Source organism: Geotrypetes seraphini, chromosome 3 (assembly GCF_902459505.1).
Source record: "Geotrypetes seraphini chromosome 3, aGeoSer1.1, whole genome shotgun sequence".
NCBI classification, from domain to species: Eukaryota; Metazoa; Chordata; class Amphibia; order Gymnophiona; family Dermophiidae; genus Geotrypetes; species Geotrypetes seraphini.
In genome coordinates, this window is record NC_047086.1 from 57,151,270 (window position 1) to 57,173,881 (window position 22,612).

Genomic DNA, 22,612 nt, shown 5'->3' on the forward strand with positions numbered 1-22,612 from the left:
CTTGATTTTTCACAGTTGCAAAATAAATATAATCTAAACAAATCACAAAGTTTTAAGTGGTTGCAGCTGAAGCAGGCTATTCAGGAGGGGTTCTCTGAATGGAACATCACTATAGTCTGGAATTCCTATGCTTTCAGGTGGATTTCTTGGGACACCAGGCCGCACAGTGGTATAAATTGATATCTGGATTTATGAATAAAAAACCAAAGACTGGTCTTATTTGGAGCATTGAGATTAAGCATCAAATTTCTGCATCTCAATAGCCACAAATTTGGTCTAAGAGAATGAGATGTACAGTGTCTGCATCTATGAGGCAAACTTGGTTCTTTTTGTTACATAGAGCATTTTGGGCCCCAGTTAGATTACAAAAGTTGGATAGCTCTAAGTCTAATAGATGCTGGCACTGTAATCTGGAAGCAGGGACTCTAGATCATTTAATATATTTTTGTCCCTGTATCATGGCCTTTTGGAAATCAATTTGGTCCCAAATTAATTGTTTATTAGAAAACCATGTAGCTCTATCATATGATACAATTCTATTTGGAACGTCCATGAGAATAAAAAGTCAAATTTCATCTAGTAATAATAAACTTTTATTAATAATGACAAGAGTTGCCATTCAACATATCACCAGAAATTGGAAAAATTACACCAGACTTAATTACACCTTCTGGTGGAATTCGTTATGCCATATATACAAAATGGAAAGAACAATTGCTATACAAAAAGGGAATTATAATAATTTAAAAAAGATTTGGGGGCCATTGATAACATATTGTAATGATTAGACACCTTTTTACACTAAAAGTATAATTATAATAATGGGAAAGGGGGGATATATTGTTATATTATTGGTTTAATCAATATTTTGAATATATTACATGTATGATATGTTTGATGTACAATATTTGTGGAAAGGGAGGGTGGGGGATGGGCTTAATATATGTATTGAATAATAGGAAATAATTTCAAGTGATGTATATGATTCAATTGATGTAATATTGCACACTTGATGTAAGATGAAAAAATGAATAAAGAAATGGGAAAAAAAAAAATACATAAAGGCATAAATGCACAAGAGGGAATAGGATGAAGTTAAAAGATGATAGACTCAAGAGTAATCTAAGGAAATACTTTTTTAGAGAAAGGGTGGTAGATGAGTGGCATAGTCTCCCGATAGAGATGGTGGAAACAAAGACTGTCCAAATTCAAGAAAATATGGGACAGGCACTTGAGATCTCTTAGAGAGAGGAGATAGTGGATGCTGTGGATGAGCAGACTGAATGGGCCATTTAGCCTTTATATGCCATCATGTTTCTATGTTTATTGACTTTCAGTCCTTAAATCAAGTTTCAAAATCTATAGTGCCTGTGGTAGCCTCATATCCTGAAATGATCTCTAAATTGAACCCCAAATGCCATTTTTCCTCTGTCCTACACATATTTAATGGTTTCTAGAGTCTGTCCCTGGTCCCTAAATGCCAATAGAATACAGCATTTCAGTGGTTGAATAAACAGTATACATGGACTGTGTTGCCCCAGGGTTACAAAGATTCTCCATCTGTTTTTCATAAATATATGCATGAAACCCTGGCATGTGTATCCTGGATTGAAAAATGTAATGCAATATGCAGATGACATTTTGATTCAGTCTTAGAATGAATCTGTACACTTGGCACATTTTAGAGAGATTTTAAAAGATCTCTTAGAAGCAGGTATTAAAATTAACCCTGCCAAGGCTCAGCTGTATAAATCATAGGGGTTACAAAATGCCAGGGAGAGCATCCAAAAGTTTTCTTTGACAAGAAATTTGTTGAGAGCTCTGAGGTCCAAAATAGGTCGCAGATCCCCCATCTTCTTCGGGACAAGGAAGTAACGGGAGTAAAACCTCGTGCTCTGCTGTTCCAGAGGAACTTCCTCGATGGCATGGAGACGAAGCAGAGCTTGAGCTTCCTGAAGGGGAAGCTGCAACAAATTGGAAGGACACTCTCTTTGAGGGAGATCTGGTGGAATCTGAAATAATTGAAGAGAGTTACCTTCCCTGATGATTGTGAGGACCCAGAGGTTGGATGTAATCATTTCCCATCCCAATATTTGTTTATGGTCAATCAGGGACTACCTTAGACTCCTCCCTAAGGAAGTCCCTGATTGGCTGAAGAGCCCCAGGCCAATCCTGAGGGAGGAGCCCAAGGCACCTCAGACAATCAGGGCTTTAGGCCCCTCCCCATGCATCAAATGATGCACCGGGGCGTGGCCTAAGGCCGGTATTGTGAAGCAGCCCAGCAGAGCAGCAGGAGAAGGAAGACTTTGCGCTTCCTCTTGCTCCCGAAAATGATATCACGGAGGCCTAAGGAGCAGGAAGGACCGGGCACCCCTCTTGCTCCCAGCTGTTTTTCAAGGTATGGGGAGGGGGTGGGTCTAGCTGGCCAGGCTAGGCCCAATCAGGGGTGGGCCAGTTGGGGGTACAATGGGCCGGTGGGGAAAATAGTAGAGATGGCAGGAGGGAGTGGGAACCCTCCTGCCATAAATTTAAAAACGGAGGCAATTTTTTGGTTTGGGGAGGGAGAGGGGAAGGGGCACTTGTCGGGAGGGGGGGTAATTTTTTTAAAATTGGGCTGATATTTTGTGTGTGTAAAACACGCCAAATATCTGCACAATTTTTTTTTAATTTAAAAAGCCATTAGAAGCCCTGACAGCAGTGACTACTGTCAGGGCTCTAGCAATCCGTGCAGTTGATTGGGGACTTGCCTCCGATCGCCCCCATTTGCATGCAGATGGTTGGTGAATCAGTCGGCCTGCCTCCAATCGTATACGGATCGCACACAGATCGGAGGGTTAGTGAACCTAGTCCTAAATATTAATGTTATGTGCAGAAATGAGCTTTCTGACAATTGCCTACTCACAATGGGGGTTAAAGTACACAAGCTGTACTAAAATGTATTTAGTTGTACATATTGTTGTTTGGGAGCAATCTTGTAGACAGGGCTTTATGAAGGGAGCAGCCAACAATGATCATGGTTTTAGGTTTTCAAAACTAACCCCCAAATTCTGTATATTGCTCCATAAGTTGTGGGTGCAAATCAGGGCACACAGCCAATTTGTGGGTGCAACTTAATTGTTTAACAAGTAAATCGGTGCCAACAATTGGCAATTGACACCTAATAATTAATGCTAATTGGCACTAATTAGAAGTTATGCATTTAATTCGGTAGGCGCATTCTATAAAGTGGTGTGTGTCACTTCTAGTGTGTGAATGTCATACGAAGAATAGTCAGATAAGGAGTACAAGTTGATTGTCAGTGTTCCTAATTGTTAAGCACACTCTTATAGTATATGCCCAATCCGTGCATAACCTCAGCCTAAATGAGTGCACCTAAATATTATGTTGCATACAGCCGCTAAACATGATTCTACATATAGTAGGAGCCTTCTATAGAATCGTGCTAAGCGCTGTGCTGATCATTGCCATTTTTTTTTGGGGGGGGGAGTACCACATATAGAATTTGTCCCTATGTGATTTGCCTTTGCTACAAAACATGCATGCAGGAAAAGCAGTTTTGCTTTGATTATTGCTACAGACATGGCTGGCAAAAAATGCATCCATGGAGTTCATAGCAACGCAAGCAGTTTTATTATTTTTTTTCATCTGCTATTAGTAAACCATAAGGAGAAAGAGTACATGAATATTAGACTGTGTGTCCATTTTGAGACAGTTTTGCCCAATTAGAATTCTAATATATTTTCATGCAGTTTAAACACAGCACTATGGATTTTTAAACCCTGCAATTGAACCACAGAATTAAGTACCGGCAGTAGGCCTGATTCGTTTTTAGTTTCTAGTGTTTCTGAGCTGTCATTATCTTTAATAGGAAGATCTCTCTAGGCTCATTTGTTACATAATCATATCACACAACATTAGAAATCAATGAATCTCAGCTTTTCAGGCCAGTTTTAGATTCTATAGTTCTTAGGTGCTCTATATAGGGGAACCCTCAATTTTCAAGTGAATCACCATCTCATACTTAGGATTCAAAGCTGATTTCTTCATTACATTTATATACTCATTGGGATTTAATTAACTGCCTTTACGATGAGATTCACCAAATTTATTTTCTCTTCTTTATATTGGTATCTGGTGGACACCTCCTCCAATTTCTGCAGAAAAAAATTTCTTGTTTTGGAAGCTCTGAATCTCTCCTTAAGTATCACTTAGGGGCCCTTTTACTAAAGCTTATGATACACTAACAGACATTAGTGCTCACTAAATACTACATATACTATTTCAGGGGCAGAAAGACATTTTTGTGGTTGGGGGTGCCCAAGCTCCATCCCCTAACTCCACTTTAACCCCAGAGTCTTTCCTTCCCTTACCTATTATCCCATAGCCTACTCCCTCCATGGCATCTAATATTTCTATCCCTCCCTTTCAAATACTCCTCCCTCCCAATAGTGTTCATCATTTCTTTGCTTCCCTATCTTTCAACCACTCCTCCATCTTAGGGTTACCAGATGTCCAGGAAAACCCAGACATGTCCTAGTTTTAGAGAACTGTCTGGGTGCCTGGAGTGATTTCTAAAACCCAGCAGGTTGTCCGGGTTTTGGAATCCCTGAGCTTAGGGCCACGTCTGGAGGGCGTCTGCGCATTGTTCAGACGTTGTCATAATGATGTCACATGCTTGTATGCATGCACATGACATCATTGTGCCGATGTCCACATGTGCGCAGATGCCCTCTGGATGCGGCCCTTAGCTCAGGGAAGGAAATGCAAGGATGGTTTGGGGGTGGGGCTAGGGATAGAATAGAGTGGGGCTAGGATGGAATGTGGTGGGGCTGAAATCTCCTTCTCTCTCCCATGGTGTCCAACATTTCCTTCCAGATCTCTCAATCTCCCCCACTCCATGTCCAGAATTTATCATCTTCCCTATCTCTAACCCCCTTCCATAGTACTCAGCATTACTCTCATTTCCCTCAAGCTCTTCAGCATTTTCCTCCTATCCCGCCCTGTGGTTCCAGCATTTCTCTCTTTCCTCCCCTTTCTCCACCTTTGCAGCATTTTCCCCCACAATTCTCTCTATCCCCCCATTACCTACACTTCTTCAGCATCTCTCTCATTGTATTCAGCATTTCTTGCCTTTCTTTCCTTCCCCCATGTGATCTCCATCATTTCTTATCTTCCTTTTCCCCTTGGCACCTTTCTTCATCTTCCTGCACTAAATATCCCCAACAACATAGCTTTGCAGCAGGCCAACACTAAGCCTTGAGCATCTGCACATACTCAAGGCCTGCCAGCTTCCACTCCTCCAAAATTCCTATTTTAGAAGGGGCAAAAGCCAGCAGGCTTTGAACTTGTATAGGTGATTAAGGTCCCTTGCTGACCAGTCATGAATCCATCTTGTTAAGAAGATTGCAGCGCTGCTACCTAGGGGAGAGAGGTAAGAAAATATTTACAATGGGAGAAAGAATAAGAAAACTGATGAGACTGAGGTAGGGATGAGGGAGAAAACATTTTGGAGTGCTACACCATCTGTTACTCCCCTCATTCCAATGTCTATGTCCTATCTTATACCTATGGGTCACATGCACTTAACATACACTAATATAAATTAAAGCACATTAATTTTTTGTAAAAAGATACCTGTCTTAACTTTTCTATCTTTATGCCTTAACTAATATGAGAAACTTCTTCAGACTCCTACATTTCTTTCAGGTGTGGAGAGATAAACCTAGATCTTTTTTCTTAGAACATTGTAAAATTAAGGTGCCATATATTTAAGATGCAGTTACCCAGCAACTAGAGAAGATGGTATGACTGATGAGAACATAAGAATAGCCTTACTGGGTCAGACCAATGGACCATCTAGCCCAGGGATCTCAAAGTCCCTCTTTGAGGGCCGCAATCCAATCGGGTTTTCAGGATTTCCCCCAATGAATATGCACTGAAAGCAGTGCATGCACATAGATCTCATGCATATTCGTTGGGGAAAACCTGACTGGATTGCAGCCCTCAAGGAGGGACTTTGAGACCCCTAATCTAGCCCGCTCTCACGGTAACCAATCCAGGTCACTAGTACCTGGCAAAAATCCAGAGTAGCAACAATTTTTTTTTTTAAATATTATTTTTATTGAAAATGGTACAACGGCCCAGACAGGCAAATACAATCAATAGCAACATTCTATGCTACCGATCAAGGGCAAGCAGTGGTTTCCCCCATGTCTGTATTATTGTATTTCGCTGATTGTCCAGATCTTTTTAGTGTAAACTGCCTAGAGCATCCAAAATTTCTCTTTGACTAGAAATTTGTTGAGATCTCTGAGATCCGAATGGGTCGCAGTCCTCCCATCTTCTTTGGGATCAAGAAGTAACGGGAATAAAATCCCTGATGGTGTTGAGATAGAGGAACTTCTTTATAATTTTTTTTTTTTAATTATTCTTTATTAATTTTAAATCATAAACAAGTGTACAATAATATATCCATTAAATTTCAATGTAACACTTGAAAATCTTAATCATACCATCAAGAACAAAAGTATATATCCCTACCCCCACCCTACTGAAATTAAAACTCATGAATCATTTTCAAAAAGACAATAAGTGTACAGAAATACAATCATTATACTTTCAATACAACACTTGAACATCTTTCCAAATCATCTAAATAAAAATATTAATCCCCTCCCTCCCGCCCTACCTAAAGAAATAAAAACAAACTCTCAATGGAAAATATATCACCCCCACCCCCCAATGCGTAAAATATAATCTCCCATAAAAAGTGATGTCTACTCATTACAATATTTTTCCATTGGCCTCCCAGATCTTTATAGAGGAACTTCTTTGATGGAATTTAGAAGAAATAGGGATTGAATTTCCTGAAGGAGAAGAGAAGACTGTGCAGGGTCTGAAATAGACTCTCTTGGAGGATAATCCAGAGATAGGGTATGAAAGTGGAGAGCATACCCCTGACAAATTAAGTCTAGAATGATGCCCAGAGATCTGTAGTGATAAGCTCCCAACAGTCTATGTAATGTTGAAGCCACCCTCCGATTGGCAGAGGCTGGAGAAAGGGAAATGTGGCTAAGCTCATGAGGAAAATGTCAAAAAGCCTGTGGAGGCTTTTGTTGAGCAGCCTGTTGCTTAGATTGCTGAGAATGTTGCAGTATTAGCAGTTAATCTGCGTTGGTAAGAAGAAGGCTTGAAAGGACGAGAAGCTTGGGGCTTTTTCTTGGGTTTGACCAAGGTGTCCCAACGGATCTCATGAGCCGAGAGCTTCTGGGTGATAGTGTCCATGGATGGTCCAAAAAATTCATCTTCTAGACACAGAGCATTTGCTAACCGATCCTGGTGGTTGACATCTAGTTCAGAGATACACAGCCACGCCAGATGCCTCATAACCACCAACATGATTGCAGCCCACGAGGTGAGCTCAAATGTGTCATAAGTGGTGCAAACCATATATTTCCTGAGTTGGAAAACGGAAGCAATAAGATTTTGAAAAGACTGTGTCTTGCGTATTGGAATGTATTTCTGATAAGCTGAAAACTGTTTAATCAGTTACTTCAGGTAGAAGGAAAAATGAAAATTATAATTGCCAGATCGGTTTGCTAACACTGCATTTTGGTAAAGCCGTTTACCAAACTTGTCCATCATTCTACATTCTCTGCCAGGAGGGACTGACACATAGACACTAGCTCCTGAAGATTTCTTCAAGATAGATTCCACTACCAATGACTCATGGAGAAGTTGAAATTTATTAAACCAAGGAATAGGAACCACATTATATAAAGACTCCAACTTTTTTGGAGCCATTGTAAGGGAAAGAGGAGTCTCTAAATTTTTGTAGAAAGTCTCCTTCAAGATGTCATGGTGCGGTAGCTTCAATATTTCTTTAGGAGGTTGATCATAATCTAAAGCCTCCAAGAACTGTTTAGTATGTTTAGAGTCTGCCTCCAGAGGGAGGTCTTCTGACATCTGATGGAGAAATTTTAAGAAGGAAGATCGCTCCAAAATGAAAGCAGCTCCCTGAGGAGAATGATGAGGTGAATCTGAAGCAGACGAATCATCAGCAGCAGCAAAGAGTGGTTCCTGGTCAGAGTCTCCAAACAAGTCTGAATCCTGGATGGAATGAGGACGGTGCCGGAGACTCGGTGTCGAAGCCTCAAGATGTTTCGTCTTACGAGAGGCCTTCTTTGACCTTGTAGGAGTAACCTCTCTGGACATTTGAGTCAAGGACAACTGGTGCTTTGGTGAGAGATCTATCGACTCCTGTGTCGATGATCTCTGCGCTGGCGGAGAATCCGTTAAAGGTGTGGTCTACGTCGAGAGCAACTCAGACTGGGACCACACCGGGAAAGTCGGTGTCAACAGAGGCATAAGATGCGTCGGTACCAACAGTTGGAAATGCTCATCCAGTTCCTCCCGAAGCAAATTTTGCTTAAGGTAAAGCACCAGTACTGCTGGCTTCTTTGCCAGTACCACTGGTGCCGCGCTCCGGTCCGGTGAGGATGAAGCCAATGTCAAGGCACTCACCAAGATAGGGACAGGGTGCTTACAGGACTTTTTCAAGGTCGGCATGATTTGGCTCAATGCCATTTTGACCTGAGTCCCAGAGGAGGAAGGTGAAGGCTTCTTAGCCGGCTTGCCTAAAGAGACAGTTGAAAAAAATGTGTCTTCTTAGCTTTGCGGAAACTAAGCTATCACAAACTTTTTAAAGACTTAAAGTGGAGATGCACTTTTGAAGGGGCTCTATTGGTGCCGTCAAACATTTGTGAGTATATGCTGCCTGCTTGTCCTAGAATAAAATAATATTTTATACATGTGTGCAGAAAGTTCTTGGTCCACCCTTACTTTTGTGTTTTATGGAATTTGAAGAAACGTTATTAAAGCTATGAATTTTATTTTAAAATTTTTCCCCCTAGTGAGAGGCTGGCAACTAAATATTTGCTAAGGATGGAGGAATTCTCACCTTGCTCATTTGCTTTCCTTTTAAACAGTAAGATATCGGAGTGTGGCATGTGAGTGAGGAGGAACAAGGTTTTATCCAGCATAAAGGAGAGAATGGAAGGTATGTTTTTGTTTTATTAAGGTGAAAGTTACCTGCATTGAATGTTAAGCAGTAGCCAGTATGAGAGAGAGAAGTTGGCAGCCTCCTATGACCTAAGGACTCCTGTAAAGGAGATAAACAACTTGATATTTTCAAAAATCCAGCAGTTGTGGAATGTTAACACTAAGTAGCAGAGGAAGACACAGGAACCAGAACTGACTGAAAGTGATTATCTTTTCTTGAACTGTGTGTACCCTTTGTGTAATTAAGAGAGAGAAAGAAGCATTTATCTTTTTGCAGTCAGATTAATTCCTGAGCCCCAGTAACTGTTTTTGTTTTATTTAAGGAGGTAATGTTTTGTCTGCTTTATAATAGCCAGATTCTTTTCATGTGAACTACTGAAAAGAGAAAAGGGGACATAAGCCATAAGGTGTTTGGATTTTCTTTAAGATTTTATATTTAGATTTGTTGCTGCCTAGAAAATAAATCCTACTTCCAACCTTTTCGTAAACTGAGCCAAGGATAATTGTGGATTCCAGTGTTGAAAGAGTACAGGAATATAAAGAAAGGAAATGCTGCTCTAGATACTTCCTGGCTAGGCCCAAAGCTAAGCTTACCATATTTTAGAAGACAAAAAAGAGAACACATGACCCCACCTCCAGTCTCACCCTGAAAATACAGAAACCAAACAAGAGAGTGAAGGGCCCGCTGGGGCCCCAGCTCAGTACACTGTGACAGAAAGCCCGTGCACAGCCAGCAGATCAGCACCCACTTATGCGGTCCCCAGGGCTCCGCTTATTACCTTCCTACTCTTTCCATTTTGGCGTGCATGACCTCACTCTTTCTCCTCTGATGCTGCTGTAGCAGGAGAGGTGCCAGGCGCCACCCCAACGCCAAAGCCCCAACGTCAGTATCTTGTTCCCTCAGCTCGGCTGTTACCTTCTGCTGCTGCTTCCAACGTGGGACTGCTCTGCTAAGGCATGCACTTTTGGCTGTGCTGGTCCTCTGCCTCTCTGACTTCAATTCCTGTTCTGGGGCAGAGGACCAGCACAGAGAGAGCAGACATTGGATGGAAGAGAGAGAGTGGATAGAAGGGGCAGAGAAAGAGGGCAGAGGCTGGATGGAAGGGGCAGAGAGAGAGAGACGGAAGATGCATGGAAGGGAGAGAGAGGACAGACACTGGATGGAAAGAAGAGTGACATAAAATGCCTGTGACAAACCTGGGGAGCAGTGGTATGCCAACATACAATGATTCAAAAACTCTTCTATTCTGGAGGAGTAGCCTAGTGGTTCCCCAGTCATGGTATATGGGCTTGTCATGCAACTGGGGCTTGCACACATCTGAGAAACTGAAAGCTATGCCATCGGTAGTTTCACTATCAGCAGGGCCTCCCAAGGTGGACAGGTTTCAGTGGCGATGTCACACTAACAATGTAACACCCATCATTGCAGCAGCAGATGGGCAATGTTGGAGGTGGAGGATCACTTTTGATAACTGTTATTCTTACAATTACCAGCTTCTTTTTCCTTTTGTTTATATATATATATATATCAAAAATAATCACATTTATCTTTATAAGTGCTCAGTCGTGTATTTCCTGCATGGAGACCATAGCAAGAATATTCCAGGACCATCATTGCGCTTATAAGTCCTTTAATTCAAACATAATAATCACTCTTAATATCTTTATATCCCTCTTCTCTGTGCAAACTTATGAAGTAAAACAATAAATATGAGTCTCAAATTAAAAAAAAATTAACTTATCTCAATCAACTTGGATAATACAGTGATTAGTGCTAAGGCTTCATGATGATTTTCTTCTTCTTAGCCAGTTTAATATTAATAACAATAAATATGTGCAAGTTGTGCCGTAGTGCAAAAGTGCTATTCATGTGCTCCTCAACTCAGTCCTGAGTTTCGCCCCTCTGGCTTCATCAGGAGGAGTTAAAACTGGTCAATCTACATCTCGGGCTGAAAATCATATTCTTTCCTCACTGAAATCCCGAACCAACGGCAACAACGTTGAATTTATACTGCACAGAAGAAAGGCCCGGCAATCTACTTCTGCCACAAAAACTTAAGAACATAAGAATAGCCTTACTGGGTCAGACCAATGGTCCATCAAGCCCAGTAGCCCGTTTTCACGGTAGCCAATCCAGGTCACTAGTACCTGGCCAAAACCCAAGGTGTAGCAATATTCCATGCTGCCGATAACAGGGCAAGCAGTGGCTTCCCCCATGTCTTCCTCAATAACAGACTATGGACTTTTCCTCCAGGAACTTGTCAAATATGAGTCGATGGCACCTGACAAGCCTAGTGGTTAGTGTGATCTGGGGAACTAGATTTGATTCCCACTACAGCTCCTTGTGACTTTGGGTAATTCACTTAACTCTCCATTGCCCCGGGTACAATACTTAGATTATGAGTCCACAAGGAACAGAGAAAATACATGTAATAATTGTAAACCTCTTTGATTGTACCATTTACTTATTTCTATATTTATAAACCACTTATATCCTAAGTGGTTTACATTCAGGTACTTTATCATATTTCCCCATCTGTCCCGGTGGGCTCAAACTCTATCTAGTGTACCTGGGGCAATGAGGGGATTAAGTGACTTGCCCAGGGTCACAAGAAGCAGCGAGAGATTTGAACCAACAACCTCAGAGTGCTAAGGCTGTAGCTCCAACCACTGTGCCACATACCATAGAAATGCAGTATATCAAATCTCATTTCCTTTATCCTTAATGCATATTACATTTTACAGTGTAACCCGTTTAGTGAATGTGTAACAGTTACAACATGAATTAATATGTATTAACTTTACACATTAGGCCTAACACTCAAGACTACATAAGTCCCTAAATCTCCTCATTAAACCTGGACAGTTTCCAGCTGTGCACACCATTTTGTAAATGCTTTGGAATTTCTTGTAGGCCAACTGCATGAACTGTGTGAATGCTAAAAAAAAACCTAATACAGTACCCATTAACCAGCTTAAATAATGTGCACTCAATATACAACTCATTGTTTTGTACTCATTTGTTTTCCCTGCTTTTTTTTTGTAATATTATCGTATTTGACAGTTCCATGCTTATACCATTTTATAAATAAAAGACGCTGAAACAGGATCACAGCAATATCCTCTGACTTCAATGCCTGCTTTGAAATCTTGAAGCCTCTTTTTCAGAAACCTTCTAAATTGGCAACATAGGACTGGACAAGATGATTGGTTTAATAATGGCACCTAAATTACTGTCTGATTAATTTAGGACAATATGAGAGCGTCCTAAGTTAATGAATAGCTATGTAGTAACTCCATTGAATATCAGCAGCACCCAGGTAACTCCTGGTAGTCACTCCAGTTCCATATATTCAGTGCTGGTTCCTGGGTCTAATTTAGCCACTGGAAGCCAGTGTTTAAGGAAATACTGACCACTACCAACTGGATATTGCACCCTATGTTTATAAAAATTGAGTTTCTACACAGAAATGAAGTCACTTCTTACCTTAAACTAGGCAAAATGAGTCCTAATGATTTGTAAAGTACTGCTCCAAGGACATACACAGTAGATTCATCTAGCTCTGAAAAATGAAATACAAGATATAAGTAAAATGAGCACGTCATCATATTTTTCCCAGTACAGAATACTTATAGGGGACAATATGGAATCAAATAATAATTGGAGAACCAGGGAAGCCATGGCTCAGAATCTACTTCTTCCTTTGGAACACTTTTGACTTATAGTAGGAGTGGCCTATTTATTTATTCATTCAATTTTCTATATCATTCTCCCCAAGGAGCTCAGAATGGTTTACATAAATTTATTCAGATACTCGAGCATTTTTCCCTGTCTGTCCCAGCAGACTCACAATCTGTCTAATGCAGTGTTTTTCAACCTTTTTGGGGCAAAGGCACACTTGTTTCATGAAAAAAATCACGAGGCACGTCACCATTAGAAAATGTTAAAAAATTTAACTCTGTGCCTATATTGACTATATATAAAGTAATTCACTTGAGTGCCACCGCCGCCATCGGGAACAGACCGGCGCCAAGTTCTCCCTGCTTCTCTTCCCCGCGGGGCCAACCAACTCTCGCCACCCGTCGTCAATTCTAACGTCGGAGAGGACGTTCTAGGCCAGCCAGGCAGCGATTGGCTGGCTCAGAACGTCTTCTCCGACGTCAGAATTGACGCGAGTGGCGAGAGTTGGCCGGCCCCACAGGGAAAAGCAGGGAGAACTTGGCGCCGGCCTGTTCCCGATGGCGGCGGTGGCACTCAAGTGGCTAAAGAGCCGCAGTTTGCCGGCCTAGGGACAACACTGGAGGGTGGCCAGCTGTGCACCCCCTTGGGACGTAAACCCGGGGTGGGGCAGACCGCCCCCCCCACCCTGGTATGCCACTATCTGTACCTCACTCCCTCCCTATGACCAAAAATTCTCCTTTCTTCCATTCCCGTGTACACAACCATCTCTTTCCCTCCCTTCCTCTCTCCCAAGTCCATGCCTTCTGTGTCCAAAAACTCATTCCCTCCCCCACCTCAGCATCTCTTTCCCTCCCTTCCTCTCTCCCAAGTCCATTTCTTCTGTGTCCAAAAACGCATTCCCTCCCCACCTCAGCATCTCTTTCCCTCCCTTCCTCTCTCCCAAGTCCATGCCTTCTGTGTCCAAAAACCCATTCCCTCCCCCACCTCAGCATCTCTTTCCCTCCCTTCCTCTCTCCCAAGTTCATGCCTTGTGCCCAAAACGCACTCCCTCCCACCTTTTGTGTTCCGTGTTTGCCTACCAGCCCATCTTTGCAACTTTCTCAGCAAAACGAAGCTCAAGCCGCGAGGCTTGTCTTCTGCTTCCTTCCTGCCCTGCCGCGCACAAATAGCCGAACGGAAGTATTCTCCGACATCAGCGCTGACGTCGGAGGGCAGGCTTTGCTTAAGCCCTCCCTCCGACGTCAGCGCTGACATCGGGGAACGCTTGCGATCGGCTATATGTTAGCTGCAGGGCAGGCAGGAACAGAAGACGAGCCTCGCGGCTCGAGATGTATTGAACTCCGCGGGTCCCCCATCCAGCTCTCTCCTGTCCACATGGGGCGGACCGACCCTCTCCCTAGACTGTGGCCTAGGACCCTGGGGGAGCCCGGGCCCCCTGTCAGCTCCGGGCCCCTGAATGCAGGACTGGTGGTACTGCCCTGATGGCGGCCCTGACCGGATGGCACACCAGGCAACATCTCGCGGCACACTAGTGTGCCGCGGAACAGCGGTTGAAAAACACTGGTCTAATGTACCTGTGGCAATGGGAACATAAAATGACTTGCCCAGGCTCACAAGGAGTGGTGTTGGGTTGGAACCCACAACCTCAGGGTGCCTAGGCTATAGCTTTAACCACTGCGCCACACACTGGCCTAGTTGATAGGGTGGCTACTTCAGCACTCTGAGGTTGCAGGTTCAAACCCAACATCACTCCTTGTGACCTTGGGCAAGTCACTTAACTCTTCCTTACCCCAGGTGATACCACTGGGATAGAAAAGGAAAATACTTACCTGATTACTATTCAGTGTATTGTAAACCACTTTGATATCCATAGAGGAGAGGCAGTATATCAAATAAAGGTAACCATAAACCACTTCACCCTCCATTGTTTTAGGTACACACTTAGGGCTAGATTTAATAACCTACATCCAAATCATTATTTTTTAGACTCATTTTTAAGACATTTTTCTCTGCAGTTAATCTCTTAAGGGGGCATACTGGGGGTGTATTTTGGACATTTTTCTGCAATAATGGAACATTGTAAAAATATCCAGGGCAAAAAAATAGAACATTTTTAGCCAGACCTGTTTCAGGAATGACTAAGAGCCAAAAAGGTGCCCAAACTGACTGGAGGGATAGAGGTGTTTTAGAGGAGGGGAACAGGCAGGAGGTGGGCCAACCTAGACTTAGGGCTACTTTTACTACGGTGCATTAACGTTTTTAGCGCGCACAAAAGAGTAGCATGCGCAAACCACTCGCTAAACGAAAAATACTAATGCAAGCTCTATGGAGACGTTAGCATTTAGCACGCTCTAAAACCGCTAGCACACCTTAGTAAAAGGAGCCCTTAGTCATACTGCAAGTATAATCAAAAGTCAGTATTGGGTTTGTTGGAGGGGATGCCGGCAGGAGAGTTTGATCCATATATATACATAAGGATCTGGATGTGAATATGTTTGGGTGTAAATCTATCCTATATTATGTCTTCAAGGACGCCTCAGCCTCACCCACTCCACCACTGCGTGATTTCTCAAAAAACGCGGGAAGATTTACATGGTGAGGCACCATGTAAATCTTCCCATGGTTTTTGAGAAATCACGCAGCAGTGGAGTGGTGGGGCTGAGGCATTCTTGAAGACATAATATAGGATAGATTTACACCCAAACATATTCACATCCAGATCCTTATGTATATATATGGATTTCTAAAGACAGGGCTGGATATAGCATAAACGGATACAGTGTGGTCATTTGATTTTTTGGTTTGTAAATCTTTATTCGTTTTCATCTCTTACAACAAGTGTATAATAATCAATCAAAATAATTTTTACAAATCACTTGACAATCTTACTTATAATCATTAAAGTATAAAAGAATCCCTTCCCACCCACCCCACCCAATAACAATAAATCAAATATCAAATATCATATTTCCCAATCCCACCCCACCTATATCTTATATAATAACAAGGTGTTTAAGGTGTCTGATCATTAGAATATGTAATCAATGGCCCCCAAATCTTTTTAAAATTATGATAATTTTCTTGCTGTATAGCAAGCACCCTCTCCATTTTATAAATATGACAAACTGAATTCCACCAAAAGGTATAATTAAGTTTATAGAAACATAGAAACATAGAAATAGACGGCAGATAAGGGCCCACGGCCCATCCAGTCTGCCCACCTTAATGTCCCTCCCCTACCTTTGCCCTGTGAATAGATCCCATGTGCCGATCCCATTTTGCCTTAAAATCAGGCACGCTGCTGGCCTCAATCACCTGTAGTGGAAGACTATTCCAGCGATCAACCACTCTTTCAGTGAAAAAGAATTTCCTGGTGTCACCTCGTAGTTTCCCGCCCCTGATTTTCAACGGATGCCCTCTTGTTGTCGTGGGACCCTTGAAAAAGAAGATATCTTCCTCCGCCTCGATGCGGCCCGTAAGATACTTGAACGTCTCGATCATGTCTCCCCTCTCTCTGCGCTCCTCGAGCGAGTATAGCTGTAATTTGTCAAGCCATTTTTCATATGGTAGATCCTTGAGTCCCGAGACCATCCGGGTGGCCATTCTTTGCACCGACTCCAGTCTCAGCACATCCTTGCGATAATGCGGCCTCCAGAATTGCACACAGTATTCCAGGTGGGGCCTCACCATGGATCTATACAATGGCATAATGACTTCTGCCTTACGACTGACGAAACCCCTTCGTATGCAGCCCATGATTTGTCTTGCCTTGGACGAAGCCTGCTCCACTTGATTGGCAGACTTCATGTCCTCACTGACGATTACCCCCAAGTCTCGTTCTGCTACCGTTTTTGCTAGGATCTCGCCATTAAGGGTATAAGACTTGCATGGATTCTGGCTGCCCAGGTGCATAACTTTGCATTTTTTGGCATTGAAGTTGAGTTGCCATGTCCTAGACCATCGCTCCAGTAGGAATAGGTCGTGCATCATGTTGTCGGGCACTGAATCTTCGTCTGTTGTGCATTTGCCCACTACATTACTCAGTTTGGCGTCATCGGCGAATAATGTTATTTTACCTCGAAGCCCTTCTGCCAAGTCTCTTATAAAGATGTTGAATAGGATTGGGCCCAAGACTGAGCCCTGTGGTACTCCACTAATCACCTACGTCATTTCGGAGGGGGTGCCGTTCACCACCACCCTTTGGAGCCTACCTCCAAGCCAGCTCCCAACCCATTTCGTCAATGTGTTACCTAATCCTATAGAACTCATCTTGCTCAGTAACCTGCGGTGTGGTACGCTATCGAATGCTTTGCTAAAGTCCAGGTACACGATGTCCAGGGACTCCCCAATATCCAGCTTCCCCGTCACAGTCAAAGAAGCTGATCAGGTTGGATTGGCAGGATCTCCCCTTAGTAAATCCATGTTGTCGGGGATCCCGTAGATTCTCCTCATCCAGGATCTTATCTAATTGGTGTTTGATTAGAGTTTCCATTAGTTTGCTCACTATCGATGTTAGACTCACTGGTCTGTAGTTTGCTGTCTCCATCTTTGAGCCTTTCTTGTGGAGTGGAATGACATTAGCCGTCCTCCAGTCCAACGGGACGCTGCCTGTACTAAGGGAGAGGTTGAAGAGCGCGGACAGTGGCTCCGCCAAGACATCACTCAGCTCCCTAAGCACCCTGGGGTGCAGGTTGTCCGGCCCCATTGCTTTGTTAACCTTGAGCTTTGACAGCTCACCGTAGACACTGCTGGGCGTAAACTCAAAGTTACTAAACGGGTCAACTGAGCCAACCCTTGTCTGTAGCTGAGGGCCGAGCCCTGGCGCTTCTCGGGTGAAGACTGAGCAGAAGTATTCATTTAATAGTTGGGCTTTTTCCGAATCCTTTTCCACATAGTCTCCGTCTGGTTTCCTAAGACGTACAATCCCGCCTGAGTTTTTTCTTCTATCACCGATATACCTGAAGAAGGATTTATCTCCCTTCTGGATGTTCTTTGCTAGAGACTCCTCCATGAGGAATTTAGCCTCCCTGACTGCTGTTTTGACGGCTTTTGATTTGGCCAGGTAGTCTGCTCTAGAGTCCTGCTTCCCTGATTGTTTGTAAGAGATGAATGCTTTTTTCTTCTCCTTGATCAGGTCTGAGATCTCCGCAGTAAACCACTGTGGCTTATTGTTCCTTCGCCGTTTACTTACTGATTTTACATAGCGGTTTGTTGCTTCTTGTATGGTTGCTTTCAAAGTTGACCACATGTCTTCCACGTTATCGGTTTCTTCTTGGCTTTGTAGCGCCTGGTGAACAAAGTCTCCCATTTCTTTGAAATTTGTGTCCTTGAATTTGAGGACTTTGGTTAGTGTTGTAGATTTAGTGAAACCTTTCCTGATATTGAACCATATCATGTTGTGGTCACTGGAGGCCAATGTGTCGCCCACCGAGACCTCTGTGACACTTTCTCCATTGGTAAGTATCAGGTCCAGTATTGCCTGATCCCTTGTCGGTTCCAACACCAGTTGCCTGAGGCTTGCTCCTTTCAAAGAGTTTAATAGCCTCCTGCTGCCGCCGGAAGCAGAGGTAAGTGTAACCCAATCCACATCAGGCATGTTGAAGTCACCTAGCAATACTGTGTCCCCACGCAAGGTGATATTTTCTATATCTTCGATTATTTCCATATCCAGGTCATCCTGTTGTCTTGGGGGTCTGTAAATTACGCCAAGATACAAGCATTTGTCCTTCCAATTTCCAGTAATATGTTGAATGGCAACCCCCGTCAGTATTAATAAAAGTTTGATTTTTTGACTTTGGGCAGGAGAGTTTGGGCATCTCTCATGCTGCGATCGTTGGTAGTGGGGGGTGGGGATTCTATACCCGACAAAACAAAATTCTTCCTAGCCACCCCCAACGACAAAATCAAAAACAACTCTATTCAATTGAAAGGAATTACTTTCCCTATTGAACCCACCCTAAAAATTCTGGGTGTCACTCTGGACAAAAATTTATCCCTAGAAAACCACACTGACCACATGGTCAAGAAAAGCTTCTCCGTACTGTGGAAACTACGCACAATAAAAAAATACTTCGACGACTCCGCTTTCCGCCTACTGGTTCAATCTTCCATCCTCAGCACTCTTGATTACTGCAACATCATTTTCCTAAACGCCACGAAGAAAACCACCAGGAGATTAAAATTAGTCCAAAACACCGCCGTGCGTCTCATCTTCGGCCTAAAGAAATGGGAACATGTCACCCCCTTCTACCACCAACTACACTGGCTGCCATTCGAGTCAAGAGTCCTTTTCAAGTTTGCATGCTTCTGCTACAAATCGGTTAATGGTGCTACTCCAAGCTACATCAACCCCCACTTTAACCTCTATCACATAAACAAGAAATCCCGTAGAACTCAACTATTCGCCTTCCCCTCGCTAAAACTCTGCCACTATAAAAGATTCATAGACAAAACCTTCGCCTTCCACGCAGCCAAGCTCAACACATGGCTGGCCCAAATGATCCTCGAGGCCTCCTCCTACTTCGACTTCAGAAAAACTCTCAAAACTTACCTTTTCAGCAAACAAGACCTCTAACGGCCCCACCCGCACACATTTTCCTCTCCCCCCCTGCATTCTCCCCCCCCTTTTTTCAGCTCCTCTCTTCCACGTCTTCAACAACTTCCCGCCATCCTCTGTCAATTTTCGATTTTACTTGTTACTGAACTGTTTTTATTTTTTTGTTTGTAAATCTGCTGGATAACGTAGATCCTTTTGAATGGATGTAAACCGCCTAGAACTCGCTGGGTATGGCGGTATATAAAAAATAAAATTATTATTATTATTATTATTATTATTATAATCAGTGTTGTTTTTGACAGACACTGGTTACAGAATCCAGCTTTTAGGCGCAGGACTGGCCCCTCCTTCGCCTAAAACGTCTGGGTTTGGGCGTTTGGGACTTGGACAATTTTTTAGTTGGGAATGTGATGTAGGGATAGAAGTAGTGGCAGTCTGGGCCAGTAGACTGCTGAACGTGTAGGCAGTCCATTCTAAAAAAAACCTCAATTTGGATGTTTTTGGAGAATGGACATTTTCCTGCTGCCAACTTCAGCGTCTACTGACTTAGGCCAAAAAGGGACTTAGACTTTTTTTATGTTTTGTTTTTAATCTTTATTCATTTTACATCTTACAACAAGTGCCCCTCCCTGCATACAAATTTAAACAATACAGTGATTTTCAGACCAAAAAGAAAGATGTTTTTCTAATTCAAAAATGGCACTGGATATTTGGATTTTTTAAATAATGGGATTCACAAAATATGATCACATTTCAACATATCTTCAACAATTGAGTTGGCTACCAGTCGACTTAAAAATACGATATATAGCAGTAATGATTTGCCATCAGTTCTTGTATGGAAACATACCAAAGCTGTTTAAAAATAATATGCTTAGCTATACACCAAATCCCAAAATGCACAAGAATTAATATGAAAAAGTATAGGACTTTCATTAGTCACCAAAACAAATGAGTTCAAATCAAATTAAACTCTAAAATCACATCGCGTTCCTCAGTATACCACCCGTGATTAACGAATGGTAGCTGTCCTCATAGGAACCTTATCGTGTGTGATTTTATCTTTAAATATATTTTTTGCTTTTTTACTTTTTATTTTTGTCAATAAGTTATAAAGTTTTATAAAATGCTTGTGCCTAATAATTTTAGCAACAATAGCATATAGTAGCAATTACTTAGCTTATATTTTAAAGACTGGGTCTGGTTCATTCCCCACCGACGCGTTTCATTACTTCATCAGGGTCGGGGAAGGAGAACGCAGAGCCATATTATGTATTAGCTGAAGACTAAATCCATAGTTAATGAACCGGAAGGTTAATGAACCCTTCCGGTTCATTAACTATGGATTTAGTCTTCAGCTAATACATAATATGGCTCTGCGTTCTCCTTCCCCGACCCTGATGAAGTAATGAAACGCGTCGGTGGGGAATGAACCAGACCCAGTCTTTAAAATATAAGCTAAGTAATTGCTACTATATGCTATTGTTGCTAAAATTATTAGGCACAAGCATTTTATAAAACTTTATAACTTATTGACAAAAATAAAAAGTAAAAAAGCAAAAAATATATTTAAAGATAAAATCACACACGATAAGGTTCCTATGAGGACAGCTACCATTCGTTAATCACGGGTGGTATACTGAGGAACGCGATGTGATTTTAGAGCTTAATTTGATTTGAACTCATTTGTTTTGGTGACTAATGAAAGTCCTATACTTTAGCTATACACCAAACATATCACTAAGTTCTGAGAATTTAGCTCTACTGAAGACAAATTTTAACCCAAGGCTTGTTGAAACTGGCAAAATGACTTTATGCTGTGCAAGAGTTAAAATTTGGAACTCCCTTGCAGGCCAAATACGTAACTGTAGTGAAAAGGGCATGAGGAGAGACTGGAAGCCCTGAATATGTATACCCTAGAGGAAAGGAGAGACAGGGGAGATATGATTCAGACGTTCAAATACTTGAAAGGTATTAACGTAGAACAAAATATTTTCCAGAGAAAAGAAAATGGTAAAACCAGAGGACATAATTTGAGGTTGAGGGGTGGTAGATTCAGGGGCAATGTTAGGAAATTCTACTTTACGGAGAGGGTAGTGGATGCCTGGAATGCGCTCCCGAAAGAGGTGGTGGAGAGTAAAACTGTGACTGAGTTCAAAGAAGCGTGGGATGAATACAGAAGATTTAGAATCAGAAAATAATATTAAATATTGAACTAGGCCAGTTACTGGGCAGACTTGCACGGTCTGTGTCTGTGTATGGCCGTTTGGTGGAGGATGGGCAGGGGAGGGCTTCAATGGCTGGGAGGGTGTAGATGGGCTGGAATAAGTCTTAACAGAGATTTTGGCAGTTGGAACCCAAGCACAGTACCGGGTACAGCTTTGGATTCTTGCCCAGAAATAGCTAAGAAGAAAAAATAAAAAATAAAAAAATTTAAATTGAATCAGGTTGGGCAGACTGGATTCGGGTCTTTATCTGCCGTCATCTACTATGTTACTCAAGACGCAATTATTTGTAGATGCATTTTTTAGCCAATAATTTTCCTCTCTGCACAGTTGAAGAATTATTCATGATTGTCATTATGTAAGCCATGGTATTAGTTTGTAGATGTGATTTCTGATGATTGTTGTGTGTCTGTTTTATCATGTTTTTACAAAATTATGTATGTATATTATATAAACCGTTTAGTTTTAAACGGTATAGAAATTTTTAATATAAATAAATAAAACGTCCAAAATCTAATTTGGATATCATATTGAAAATGCCTCTTCATTTATCAACACAATATGTCTAGTTAGGTGTTCAAAACTCATTCTGCTCTAATTCCATATCAGAAATATCTGTATACGGGGAAGGAGGAGAGGGGAGGGGGGAGGCTGAAAAGTTCTCAGCCCAACCAAGAAGAGAATGACGTGGATATGGTTCAATCAATGATCGAAAACAATGTCAAAACATATAATTTTATTTCTGCAAATTGGCACTTGACAAAATAAGATAACACTCTTTTTAGCTACAGTGGCAAAATAATGCTCAGAATTTTTGAAGCTGGTTGGTTGGGCTGAGAACTTTTCAGCGCTCCTCTCATAATGCAGCAACAGTTAGAGTGAATTTTAGTGGCTGCTTAATGCATATTGACTTATTTAAGTTTTAAATAAATAAAGAACATAGCATAGATATCTCCAGAGCATACAAAACGTCCACTATTAGGTTCCTAAAAATGCCAAAACCATTTGTCATAAATTACCAAAATCCTAATGATAGATGATTAACTCATTTATACATTTGTTTTATGTATTTTGTCTTTCTGGTTGCAA

The 22,612-nt window shown here is 42.0% G+C and overlaps 1 protein-coding gene across 5 annotated transcripts in view; it reads right to left on the reverse strand.

Moving 5' to 3' along the window:
- ADGRB3 (adhesion G protein-coupled receptor B3) overlaps positions 1 to 22,612 on the reverse strand; it is a 1,500,610-nt gene that overhangs the window by 688,757 nt on the left and 789,241 nt on the right. For all 5 annotated transcript variants that reach the window (XM_033937354.1, XM_033937350.1, XM_033937352.1 and 2 more), the window contains one exon: positions 12,548 to 12,623. In XM_033937354.1, coding sequence (XP_033793245.1) covers positions 12,548 to 12,623 — 76 coding nt within the window. The remainder of the gene's footprint in view (positions 1 to 12,547; positions 12,624 to 22,612) is intronic.